At 41.3% G+C, this 13,830-nt stretch overlaps 1 protein-coding gene across 3 annotated transcripts in view; it reads left to right on the plus strand.

The window, feature by feature from the left end:
• ndst2a (N-deacetylase/N-sulfotransferase (heparan glucosaminyl) 2a) overlaps nt 1–13,830 on the plus strand; it is a 102,201-nt gene that overhangs the window by 63,420 nt on the left and 24,951 nt on the right. For all 3 annotated transcript variants that reach the window (XM_030070354.1, XM_030070355.1, XM_030070356.1), the window contains one exon: nt 10,460–12,418. In XM_030070354.1, coding sequence (XP_029926214.1) covers nt 11,345–12,418 — 1,074 coding nt within the window. In that variant the 5' untranslated portion in view covers nt 10,460–11,344. The remainder of the gene's footprint in view (nt 1–10,459; nt 12,419–13,830) is intronic.

Below are 13,830 nucleotides of genomic sequence, written 5' to 3' on the forward strand. Positions count from 1 at the left end.
TCTGTTCAGATTAGTACCATGCTAGAGCTGTAGATAGTATTGCAGAGGTCAGGCTATCATGCATGCAAATTTGACACTGGCTGAGCTTGAATAAACTACTGCCCATGTTGTATATCGTGGTAAATGTTTGGTCAGTGCCATGAATGGCACTACTAGTTGGAAATGTGCCATGTGCATGTTTTGAAAATCAGCTGTGCTGTCAGATATTCCCTTGTCTGCACAACTTGTGGATGAGTGTGTTCATTAGTTGTTTGCTTACAGTAATTGTCTTTATTGTCCCCAAGCTCAAAACACATTCACTCCAGAAATTTGTACGATTAGTTATACAGAAGTGCAGCATATGAATATGCTGATGTGCTATATATTCACCTACTCAGTATGACCCAGATACCAATGCACAATGATTAATGTTGTTTCGGTGTAGAGATCCCAGTCACTGCAGCTTTTTCTAACAAGACCACATGGGCGCATACATACAGGTTGGTGGTCTTTGTGTCCAGGTTGGCTTTATTAAGCATGAATAGCCTTACACACACACACACACACACACACACACACACACACACACACACACACACACACACACATTTCTGGATTTCTGTTTAAAGAGCTTCTTGCTTGTTGAGTCAAATTGAGATACATCATTATGTTTTACTAATTTTCGATTGATCTTAGCTCTGGTGGTAATGTTATTACCGTATTGGTGCTCCATGGCTTAGTAAATACAGAGGAAACACTGTAGTATAGGGGTGGACGATATAATCTTAAAATAATATCATGATATCTCAGTGTAATTTGCGGTAACTGTATTAAAGTTGATAAAAAATAATAGCTACAGTGTTTCCCTCAGAATGACACTGTACATCAGCCTATATCTACCCTACTATTTCCAATTTGATACGTCTTTGTTAATTTTAGTTAATTGTCAACCTTATTTTAGTGTTCTTACCCATTTTACCCAGCTCACGTTGCTTTTTCCTCAATGACTCTTCCTTTGTCCAGTGCTCATTCGTAGCGAGACATTTATGTACCATGAAGGTAACTGTTACTGGGGTAACAGGTAAGAGCTAGCTCAGTCACGTTTGGCATTAAACAGAACGGTGTATCAGTCAGGATACAGACATGAAGATGAGGAGGAGGCATTTCTTCTCTGTTTTTTTCTTTGTTCCAACTGTTATTTTAGTAGTAGTTTATGCCCTGTTGCTGTCAAGATGACAGAGCATAATGAGGATTTGATATAAATATGATATTACAGACTGATGACAATACTGCATGTTGAACTCCATCAAAATATATACTATATATATATATATATATATATATATATATATATTGTATATACAATACAAACAAAAGTATATATATATATATAGTATATAATACAAAATCAAACCACCAATATTAATTCAAACATAAATATATCAATAAACATTACCAGGTTGATTTTTCAGAAAAACATACCTCACAGATGTATTCCTGGCCAGGTTACAGTGACAATAGCACCGCCCTCTGGTTAAACGACAGTGCTATGGTATCCATGCAGCAGACATGTGTTCCCCAAATGGACGCACTGTTATTTTAATTATTCACACCAGCATTACCTGTGCTACTTCAGCTTAAACACAGGCAGGGCACAATAGCTCACTTAATATTTTCTCCAGTCAATTACAGCATGAGTATCATAAAGATACTGGGGAGATTTCTCATCACGCTGGGCACATATAAATGCGTGATTTAATTACGAGATACACATTACATAACACAAGTGCCACAGGCAAATAAATCTTAAGTATTGTCTATTGTGGTGCATGTTGAACTTGAGCTGCCACTCTTTTTTCATTTAATGGCACAAGCTCGCAAGCTACATACGTTGTCTCTTATAAAGGCTGATTTATGGTTCTGGGTACGTGTAGCTTACGGAGGGTTTGTGTAGTAAATGCGTCCCTTGCGGGCCCTCTGCGACCGCCGCAGAGACTTGCCACGCACCTCCCAAAAATTGTAACTATGCGTTGGAACTACGTGGACCCTACGCAGACCACAAGAGCTATGATTGGTCCGCCGAACTACATCATTTCTGGCATTTCACCCCTCCGGCTTCACTGCCTGCTGTAGTACCACATTCCAATAGTTTTCACCTCACTAATTTGCACCTTTTGTTTGTATTGATTTGTGCATTTCAATTCTTTTGCACCATTTGTACCTAACATGCACATTTCAATTATTTTGCACCTTGTTTGTGCACTATTTGTTTGAGAAAATAAAACAGGTAAGTTTTGTAAAAACATGACTGCTTATTTACAATGCCATAAATAAGGTTTTTGAGAAGGCTTGTCAGTGTAGGTAACAATATGACACTGATTCTTGGGAATTTGGATAAAACAGGTTTTAATTTTGAAAAAAAAAGTGCGTTAAATTACAAAATCTGAAGGTATATCATTATAGGCCAGGGTCTTGGCTGTTCAGCAATGTACCGGTGCAACCTCCTCATTTTGCATTTTTTTCATAAAATAGGTTTTTCCAGTTATTAGGCTACTTTGTTTTTGTCAACACCGTCGCCGTAATGTTTTTTTTTTTAATTTGAAAAACATATTTTTGTATTAAAGAGACTAATACTTTAATAATTCAACAGCACCAAAGAAACATATTGTAAGCATATTCATTTAAAACCAATATAACTGCCTCTGATGGTGGTGACACTAATCTGACGGTGGTGACAGTCGCCTCATTAAAACATACATTTCCAAAATTTATACCACTCAAGTCAATGGCTTCTTGCTTAACAACTTTATTTAACTATTTGGTACAAAAAATAACAATCCTGAGCTCTGATATAAGCATTTTTCAGACTTCAGTCATCACCGTCACACAGAAAACCTGACGGTGGTGACGTCTGACGGTGGTGACAAAAACCTGCTCTTTCACATGATAAGCATGAGCTGTTCACATTAGCCAGCTTGTTTTCGCCCTGTTGCTACCTGCATCAGACCTCTTCTTAAAAAGTATACATTTATTCCATAATCTAATTTAATATTTTTTATACAGAAGTGACGGTGTTGACATGTTATGGTTGTGACAGTAGCAGTGTCCAAAAATATGAAGAGATTTAAGAGAAAATAGCAAACTTCCAGGAGCCTGAGCGGTCTTGAAGCATGCAGTAGAGCTGAAGGTTTGAAAAGGGCTCCTCAGGAATGTAATTGACCTTGTAGTTTTTTTATTATTATTTTTTAAATAAATATCTGACGGTGGTGACGAATATCTGGGACACATTTTGAGCAACCACAAAATAATAGTAAAAATTGTTCAAAACCCATCGTTTGTAGTTTTTAATACATATTATGATGTACTCTTTCATGTGGTAAATATATTATTCAATGAAATTATTACTTTTTGTTGTTTTAATCAAGTTGAAATGATTATCTCCTATCCGAGGACAACTGGTTTTGTAGGCCATGGGCCAACATATAATCATTAAATTAATACAAATTAAAAATAAACCTATGAAAAAACCTTACAAATGTGCAAAGGACCCCCTGATTATGCCCTTGATTCTTTTTATTCATTAAAATGTTGTAAATTTCCAGCAGAAATAGCATTTTTCTTAGTGGGACATGATTTATCCAAATTCTCAAGAATCAGTGATGATATTAATATATCGGCAGGGAATTGCTTAGCGTACCAGACCAACAGGACGCAGAAGCATGAAGAGGCACACACCATCAGTGGATCAACTGTGTGCACGCGCCATCCAGTGTCTGCACAACCATAAATCAGCCTTAAGCCATATATGAAGGGGGGCATAAGTATACCTGGGTGGTGTGGAAAACACTGTTTGATGTTGTGGTGAGAGAGTGCTGTAGGCGTTGTTTTAGGTCATTGTCCAGCGCAGTCCTATCAGTTTTGTGGCATTTGGCTGAATCTGAGCAGCCAGTATAGGACTGTAAACATCAGGATTCATCCTGCTGCTTCCATCAGCAGTCACATCATCAATAAACACTAGTGACCCAGTTCCACTGGCAGCCATACATGCCCATGCCATAACACTGCCTCCACCATGCTGGACAGATGATGTGCTCTGCTTTGGGTCATGAGCTGTTCCTTTCATTCTCCACACTTTTCTCTTCCTGTCATTCTGGTACAAGTTCATCTTCAATCTTGGTCCAGAACTGGGCAGGCTGTTTTAGATGTTTTTTGCAAAGTGTAATCTGGCCTTCCTGTTCTTGAGTGACACCAGTGGTTTGCCTCCTTCTGACTTCCCTTGACGTTGTGAATGGGTTTTTCTCCACCAGGGAAAGAATTCTCTGGTCATCCGCTTCAGATGTCCTCTGTGGTCTTCCAGGTCTTTTGGTGTTGCTGAGCTTACCAGTGCATTCCTTCTTTTTCAGGATATACCAAACTGTTGATTTGGCTCCTTCTAAAGTTGTTGCTATCTGTCTGATAGATTTTTTTCTTTTTTTTTTTTTGTGGAGCATAATGATGGCCTCCTTCACCTGCATAGACACCTCTTTGGATCACATGTTGAGGATTCTGATAAACAGCTACCACATGTCCATTGTGGTGGTGTACAAGGGCAACATTATGAATATTGTGTCACTGTCAAAAAATACTGGCATGAATAGGTAGGGAATTTATTTTATTTTATTTTTTATTTTATATAGCATTTTAAGGATGGGTAAGGGGGATTTATTTTATTTTATTTATTCATGGGAAGGATGGGTAGCTAGGGATTTTATTTTATTCTTTTTTTAATTTTCGGAAGCAATGCATGGGTTGCTTTTTAAATTTAATTTTTTATTTTTAATTTTTTAAAAATGTATTTGCATAAGTTACCACCTTTTTAGCAGACGGAGCAGCATTATTACCAGCAGAGGGAGGTGTCTCTGGCTCCCATCGCAGCGCTAGGTACCTGAAGTTGAATACACCCGTCACTCCCACCACCATAGAGCCAAGCTCCACGGTGGGGGCAGCAGGCAAACATGAGGATCCCCGTCATGTTTGCCTGCTGCAAACCTACAATGGCACTGTTTCACCTCTTTCACTGCATCTGCAAAGGTTTTCTCTTGTAGTCGGATTATTTTCGCTGGTGGTTTGCGAGGACAAATCACACACACACACACACACGGTGCGGAAGTCCATTCTTTCCAGCCAGTGCTGTCGGTGGCGCACGATTCCATGAAGTTATTTTCTGAAGTTACGCGAGAACATCACAAATAAGGCGAGTGCAACATACATCAAAATAAAAGCCCTGCTTAACTTTTGACCAATGCCAACAAGGTCACACTCGGTCGCATAGTGCCTTTATTTTATTTTTTTATTTTATTTTTACACAGAGGCCAATAAAATAACCTGACTCGGGGGTTAAATGGGTCACTCGGTCGGGAACCGGAACCCAGAATTTTTTTTGTCTGGCCTTATGTATCTAACTGTACATTCTGAAATGGATTTCTAAACATATTTGGAAATATTTGTTTGTAATTGTCTGCTTCCACTGAGCAGCCAGAGCCACTCACACAGAGAAAGAGAAGCAGAGAGACAGAGACAGGGAAAGCAGGCTTGCCATCTTAATGAAGTACCATTTCTTATCTTTAAATATTTATTCTGCTTCATGAGGGGGATTATCTCTGATTATTTTCATTCTGGGGAATGAGGTTTTCCAACCTTCCACTCCCTGTCTGCTCACACCTCTCTCTCTTGTTCTTTCTCTCTCTCACACTCCTTGTTTTTCTTTTCATCTGTATCCCTACTTCTTTTGAGCATTACTTAAATACCAGCTTCTCTCCACCAGCAGGAATGACATCTCAGTTTACTTTCCACAAGCACATCTGTTTGTAGCTCCTAGAAGGTTTTTTCCTGGAGGTCAGCTCAGTCGTGAAGATCCAGAGCCCTTAAAAGATGTCTGTTTTATTCTTACGTATTTTAGTTTCGAAAGTGGCTTTGTATTTCATTCTAAATGCTCTAAAATACTCAGCTGATGGTCAGCCATTAGCAGATTACGTATAGTTTGTGCAGTGGTTGTCTGTGAGAGAACGCTACTTTGTTGCTGTTTTCTGCTATCCTGAAACTTCCTATTTACTTCTTTAAAATACTACTGATAGAGATGGGGGAAAAATCTATTCACTTAAGTATCATGATTATTTTACAATTTTTTTAAAATTACTTAATCAGTTTAAAGGTATCATATAAAACGAACTAAACATGTCATGCTAGGTTGTCGGCAGGGTGACTAAATATCACTTAAGCTAGATTTTGGGGAGGGAAAAACTAGTATGACCATTTTCAGTTCTTTTGGCCTGTTGTAAAATGGTAAAAAAAAAAAAGGATAATCAAAAAACAAAAATTGCAATAAATCCTAATTTTGAATCGCAACACTTACAGAATCACAATACCCATCAAAACAGCACCCAAGTATCGTGACAGTATCAAATCATGAGACAAGCATATCGTCCCAGCCGTAACCACTGTGCCCTTCCTATATGGAGAGTTATTTCCATCTTCTTTTCTTTGGCATACTACACAAGAAGACATTACAGTTTGCCTCAAGTGAAATGTTCTGCCCTCCATGTTCTGTCTCCAAATAGCCAAACATTGTCTGCTTCAGTAATTTGTTTCAAGGCTGAGAAGGTAATGCAGGAGCTAATCTCAGGATGGGGGGAGAAATTGATTGTTACAAATTGCATTTTTTTTGTTTGATTTTTACATCTCCATGCTGACCCTGAATTAATACTTTGTAATTTATCATAAATAAATTTTAAAAAATGAAAGTAATTGAATTACATTTAAACTAAATTACATTTGTACTGCCCTTGCAGCGCGTACTCTTGTGCAAAACTAGACAGCCAGTTAACATTCAAAAGTCCACAGAAAACACACAAGCCATGACTTTTTTGGTCTTTTACTGAAGTCTTGTTTTTTTCTTTCGGTTTTTGCTTGTGTTTTGTAAAATTGAAGCATGACAGAGATATGAACATGAATCAATATACAAAGCTCCATGTAGGCAGTAGGTATTATACACATACACATACAAAAATATAAAGCAGCACACTATATAAGAAAAGAAACACAGCTTAGTAAGTAAGTAAGTAAGTAAAATTTTATTTATATAGCGCCCTTCGCAGTACGAATACACAGAGTGCTTTACAGTAAAAACAGAATAAAACAAAAACAATCAGGTGACCATCACATTATTATTAACATAGACATCACCAATAACAAAAACATCATCAACAATAATGCCATAGCTATGTGTAAGAGACAGTGCAACATAAGGTGCAAGTGCATTATTTCACCAGCAAGAACGAACAAACCATACACTGTACACATGAAAAATAAAAGAACCCGGAGAAGGCGTACCCTCAGGCCTATGTTAAGAAGGCTAACCGGAAAATATGTGTTTTAAGCTGCTTTCTAAAGCTATCCACGGACCGGGCATCTCTCAGAGCCTGAGGAAGTGAGTTCCAGAGGCGTGGTGCCACTGCTGCAAAGGCCCGATCACCTTTAGTTTTTAATTTGGTGCGGGGCACTACCAGGAGCCCCTGGTCAGCTGACCGCAGAGAGCGACTGGGGTTGTGATGGTGGATGAGGTCACAGACGTAGCTGGGAGCAGAGCCGTGGATAGCTTTAAAAGTAAACAGTAGTACCTTGTATTGGATCCTGAAGTGAACCGGTAACCAGTGAAGGGCGGCAAGTATTGGTGTGATATGACGTGATGTCTTTGACCTGGTGAGTAATCTGGCAGCTGCATTTTGGACCAGTTGGAGATGGTTTATGGATGATTGGTTTAAACAAGTGAAAAGTGCGTTACAATAGTCGAGCCTGGAGGAGATAAAAGCATGTATGGCCATCTCCAGCTCTGAGTGCGAGATGACAAGACGCAGTTTGGCAATGTTTCTTAAATGAAAGAAACAATTTTGACTCAGAGACTTCACATGATTATCCAGGAGCATTAATTGATCAAAGTGTACACCAAGGTTCCTGATACTAGGATGGGCGTTGTTTTTGAGGGGGCCCAGATGTTCTAATACCCTGGCTGTGACACTATCAGGGGCAATGACTAGCACCTCGGTCTTGGCCGCATTTAACTGAAGGAGGTTGTTCGTCATCCAGCCCTCGATGGCGGCCAAACACTCCAGCAGAATGCTGAGACGTTGCATATTCACAGGTTTGAAAGAGAAATGCAGCTGGATGTCGTCCGCATAACAGTGGTATGCTACACCAGGAAAACTCCTGATGAACTGACCTAACGGCAGCATGTACAAGGCAAAGAGTAGAGGGGCCAGCACCGAACCCTGGGGTACACCGCAGTGTAAAGGGGCGGTGTCAGACTTGAAAGGGCCGGCGGTCACTGAGAAATAACGCTCACTGAGGTAGGAGGCAAACCACTCTAGGGCATGTCCTGACACACCAACCCACCACAGCTACAAGCTAAAGTCAAGTACCAAACAGAAGCTGCTGTACCTGCTAGCAACAGAGCACATTTCACTACAATCATACTGTTTCCAGTGTCAGCACTTACAGAAAGCCCTCACAAGTGTTTGATGATTATTTACACGTATTACTTACAGACACATGGTCTCCAAGGCAGAGGCCTATCAGAAATACATTCAGCCACAACATGTATCTGGCACTGTGTGTATTACTTGAACTGAAATAAAGTTAAGCTAGCAGGAGATGAAAAAACAGCAAAGATATGGAACACAGTGAAGAGTGCTCACTCGGATGCTGTCTCTGAGAACCAACAGAACAAATATGTACAACAGAGAAAAGAGTGCTCAATTAACGAATAACATTTAAATTTCTAACTTGACTTTAAAGATGGCACAAAATACATTTGATTTATTTTTACTTTATTATTATTTATTTTAATTGTATTTATTTTAAAACAAAAAAATCTAAAATGGAACAATAGTGTAATATTGAATCACAGCACTTACAGAATCGCAGCATTTACAAGATTGCAATACATATTGAATTGACACCCAGGTACTGTAAATTGCCCTCAGATTCCCATCCCTAGCTAACTCCCAGGGCGTTAGATGTTGTTGGTGGTCAGTACAAATTGTGGGTGATGGTCACTTAGATGGCAGAGTTTCTGGTCAGCTCTTACTGAGAATTGGTGCTGCTGTGACATAAAAAACAGAGGGGATTCCGTCTTCGAGCTGCAAGATCACTATCAGCCTTGATAAAAGGAACTGCTGAAGCTCGGACAAGTTCCTCTGCATGAAAAGAAAAGAAAGATCTTTCTTCACCACTCGTTCTCTATCCTCTTTCATGTCTCCCTGTTTGAACTCTCATTAATTCACTCGCCTCACTCTTCCACTACCTTTTTCTGTCCTGAGATAATTGAATTCCTCTTTCTCTCCGCTCTTTCTGCTGTCATTATTTTGTCCAATCCACAAAGCGAAGTCATTTGTAAGATGTATGTTTGTGACTGAAAAAAATAATGGTCACAGTGAATGGACACATTGGTGGCATCATTTTGTACTCTGTATGTCCAGTGGGAAGGTCAGATGTGCACCACTGCAAGGATTTGCACACTTCCTGATTGCAGGTTTGCTTTCCTCTGTCCTCTTAGCCTAGGCACCCTGGGCCATCAGCAGCATGGTACCAAGCAGGGGAGAAATGTATTGTATCATCTAAACTTTTGAGTTTGTAGTATGTTTTTTTTTTTTTTTTGTCAATTATCTAGGCCAGGGGTATTCTATTAAAATTTTAGGAGATGAGCAAAGGTCCAGGCCATCTTGTCTAACTTTTCTTGTGATTTGTAGGCCTATATGGATATAAAGTGCATAAAGTAAATTAAAAAATAAGTACTACTTCTCAGCCATTCTCACATTAAACTTATTGTAAGCAGGCCTACTCATAAATGAAAGCATCAGAATAAGTTTCCCTTAAAAAATAGAAATGAAAATAAAATACTGCTGACTTCAGTCCTCATCTGAACAAGACTGGCTCTTTATCCTGAGCATTTATCAGTAATCTATCAGTAACATAAAGTGCCTGTTGCCAAACTGAGAGAACAGGATGTAAAACAAAGTGATTATTGTGAAGAACTACAAATTTATCTTTAACATCTTTGGTATTTTTCTTTTTTTTTTCTCCTTCCTTTGCCTTCCTTTTTCTCCTTCCTTTTTCTCCTTCCTTTTTTTCTCCTTCCTTTGCCTCTCATTTAGAAAGCTTTCCCTAACAAGAGTAGGCCATAAATTCTGTTGAATGATGTTCAGTGATGTCAAATTTTCGTTGACTTATTTGCTATATTGTACCATCATGGGTAATGAACATTTCCAAATTCAAACAGTTGCCTCTTGTTGCCATTTGAATTACCAGCATGCCAAAATTGCATGGTGTGGTGTGGTTTTATGAGCTTTATATTGTTTCCAAACTTACTCTGCAAATCTCACCCCTCTCCATGTTCCCTCTTTCTTTACCTCCCTCCTCTCCTCCTCCTCCTGCTCTCATCCTCTAGGTGGCTCTGTTGGAGATGACCAGGCCGGGTGTCCAGAAGGGGTTTGACCCCAGCTGCAGACGAATCATGGACTGCCAGCACAGACACTGCTACTGAGAGACCACACAAACATCTAGAAAAACACACACAAGCAAGACACTCGCTCAGCAAGTGTCCTGAGGGACAGAGCTTAACACGCTGACCGAGCTATTGACAGCCGAAGCTGGATGTCAGACCAGCTACACAGACGAGATCACTGTGTGCTGCTGAGTGACAAAAACAGAAACTGCTGAGCCACAAAGCACGAAGGATAGGAGTGTGTGTGTGTGTGTGTGTGTATGAGTGTGTGTGTGAGTGAGTGAGTGAGTGAGTGAGTGTGCGTGCGTGCGTGCGTGTGTGTGTGTGTGTGTGTGTGTGTGTGTGTGTGTGTGAGAGAGAGAGAGAGAGTGTGTGAGTGTGTTCCTTTTCACAGAAGAAGCAACCCAATCCTCTTAGACAGCAAGCTGAGGACAAGTGGGACTGAAAGAGGTGGAGGGCTGTAGAATTTGAGAGTCTAAAAAGAGTGAGCCAGGGTAGCCAACATCTCTTTCTTCTTCCTACATCCTTTCCTCCCTTCATCTATCCATCAGTTGTCCATCCCTCCCTCCATATATCCATCCATTAATTTATCGATTAGTATTTGTCCTGCAGGCCTAGAGGTGGAGAGCAGGTCATGGACAATGCGGGCCATGGTGACCTAGGGTAAATGGCTGCTACTCCGCACAGCTCAGCACGAGTATCCACTGCTCAGTCCTCTTCCTCCATTACCCCCTCCTTTCTCTCCTCCTCATTGTCCTCTTCCTCCTGTCCTGCTCACCACTGCCACTGCTGCTTGCCACTGGGTCCTCTCACCCCCTTTCCACCACCATGGTAGGTGCAGGCCTGGGTGTCTGGAAGCTAATGCGTGGTGTTCGCCAGCTGGAGCTTCACCGCCTCATCCTGGCACTTATCATCTTCTGCTTGCTGTCCATGGCTTTCCTGGCTTACTACGTCTCAAACAGCCCCAAGATCAAAGAAGCTCCCCCGCTGCCCTTCAGTGACTGTGGTGGAGGAGGGGGGATGTCACCTGGGGGCAACAACGGGGGCACCGGAGGAGGGCCAGGAGGCCAGCGGGCACCTCTTTTCTTGCCCCCACGCCAGAGCCGACTACATCAGGTCAAAACAGTGGACAACTCCCGCACAGAACCTGTGGTTCTGGTGTTTGTAGAGAGCATCTACTCCCAGCTGGGCCAGGAGATTGTGGCCATATTGGAGTCTAGCCGCTTCCACTACCGGACAGAGATTGCTCCTGGTAAAGGCGATATGCCCACCTTGACAGAGCGCAATCGTGGCCGCTACACGCTTATTATCTATGAGAATGTGTTGAAATATGTCAACTTAGATGCTTGGAACCGAGACTTGCTGGACAAGTACTGTGCCGAGTATGGTGTAGGTGTCATTGGCTTCTTCAAAGCAAATGAAAACTCTCTTCTCAGTGCCCAGCTCAAAGGCTTCCCTCTTTTCTTGCATTCACACCTGGGACTCAGGGACTACCGTATCAACCCCAATGCTCCTCTGCTCTACATCACCAGGCCCAACCAAGTAGAGCAAGGCCCCTTGCCAGGCGATGACTGGACCATTTTCCAGTCCAACCATTCCACCTATGAGCCAGTGCTCCTTGCTAGCACCAAGTCTTCTGAGGCACTGGCCCACCTTGGATCTGGCCCCCTGCGAGCCCTCCATGCCACAGTGATCCAAGACTTGGGACTGCATGATGGCATTCAGAGAGTTCTGTTTGGGAACAACCTCAATTACTGGCTCCACAAGCTAGTGTTTGTAGATGCCATTGCCTACCTGACAGGGAAAAGACTGTGCCTGTCCTTGGAGCGCCACATCCTGGTGGATGTGGATGATATATTCGTGGGCAAGGAGGGCACCCGTATGAAGGTGTCAGACGTGGAGGTGGGTAAGACAGAACAAACCCTTGCAACTGTGTCCTTGCTTTGTTGTGCCTTTTTTGTGTCAATGGAAGTCGATTGGAATACTCAAGTCCTTTATTTAACATCAGCCAATGCATTACAGCAGTTTACCTGCTTCTGGACCACTGAATAATAAAACCATAGAGCTGAAATACATGTGTAAAGGAATGAACATTGACATTTTGGCTCTACAGAAATCTACATTTTTTCTCTTGTAATACTAATGAAAGGAGTGACTGATTTTGTGATTGCTTGATAGGTAAAAGGATGGCTTTTTACACTTACACAGGTATTTAAAGGGATGACAAGCCTAGTTAAAAACATAGATTTTCTTATTTAGTATTATTCTTGAGTACTGTTTTCACCAGCCACAAAGAGAGTTGCTGAACCTCAATAACTGTAATAAAACAGCGAATGATGTCCTAGCTAACACTGCTGTCAAGCTCACCTATTAAAAACCCTCACTTTGGAGACTTGCAGTAGCAAAGTTGTTGTGGGAAAATCCATGCCTAAATGGTCTTGACTTCACTCAAGCCTCAATTTTGCATAGTGAACCAACACTATTAATATGAAGTAAGGAGTGTTAATTTGATCTGAATATGGACTATAGGGAATATGGACTCTTTTCTTGCCCCCACGCCAGAGCCGACTACATCAGGTCAAAACAGTGGACAACTCCCGCACAGAACCTGTGCGGGAGTTGAGCTAAAGTATGTGTTTGTTTGTGTGTGTGTACGTGGGTGGGTTATACAGTCCATTATACAACAGTTAGTTTTGGTGGAGTGATTTGATTGGACCAAAGGCATTCCATGAGCTGATGTTCAGTACGACAGCACTCTTACAAATGACTATTATGACACTCTGCTTTACTAATGTTCAGTAAATTGTATCAGTGGCCATGATCTAAACATTGCATGCATTTGTGGGATGAGCAGCAGAGCTGAGTATGTGGGTTGTGCCCATGAAAAATTTGCTAAATCTTCTCTGTCAATGCCAAACAGCTTATTCTGCCATTGACTCTTGTTTGGTGTTTGATGGATTGGATGATTGATGTCTGAAGAAACAAGACATATTGGCAATTTAACAAACAGGAGCCTCAGTAGCGTGTGGAAGAACCATACACAGCCACAACAGCCTGGCACCTCCTCCTCATGCTGGTCACTAGCCTGCTCACACACTGCTGTGGGATGGCATCCTATTCTTCAACCAGCATTTGTCGCAAGTCAGCCAACGTGGTTGTGTTGGTTACTCTGGCACGAACAACACGCCCATGCTGATCCCACAAATGGCCCGTCTCTGACATCCCCCGTTGTATGGAACATGGCCTTCACTTTGGAGACGGTACTAGGGCTCACTCCAAATAATGCTGCAACTTGGTTTTGTGGAACACCAGCT

This window comes from Myripristis murdjan, chromosome 15 (genome assembly GCF_902150065.1).
Source record: "Myripristis murdjan chromosome 15, fMyrMur1.1, whole genome shotgun sequence".
NCBI lineage: Eukaryota > Metazoa > Chordata > Actinopteri > Holocentriformes > Holocentridae > Myripristis > Myripristis murdjan.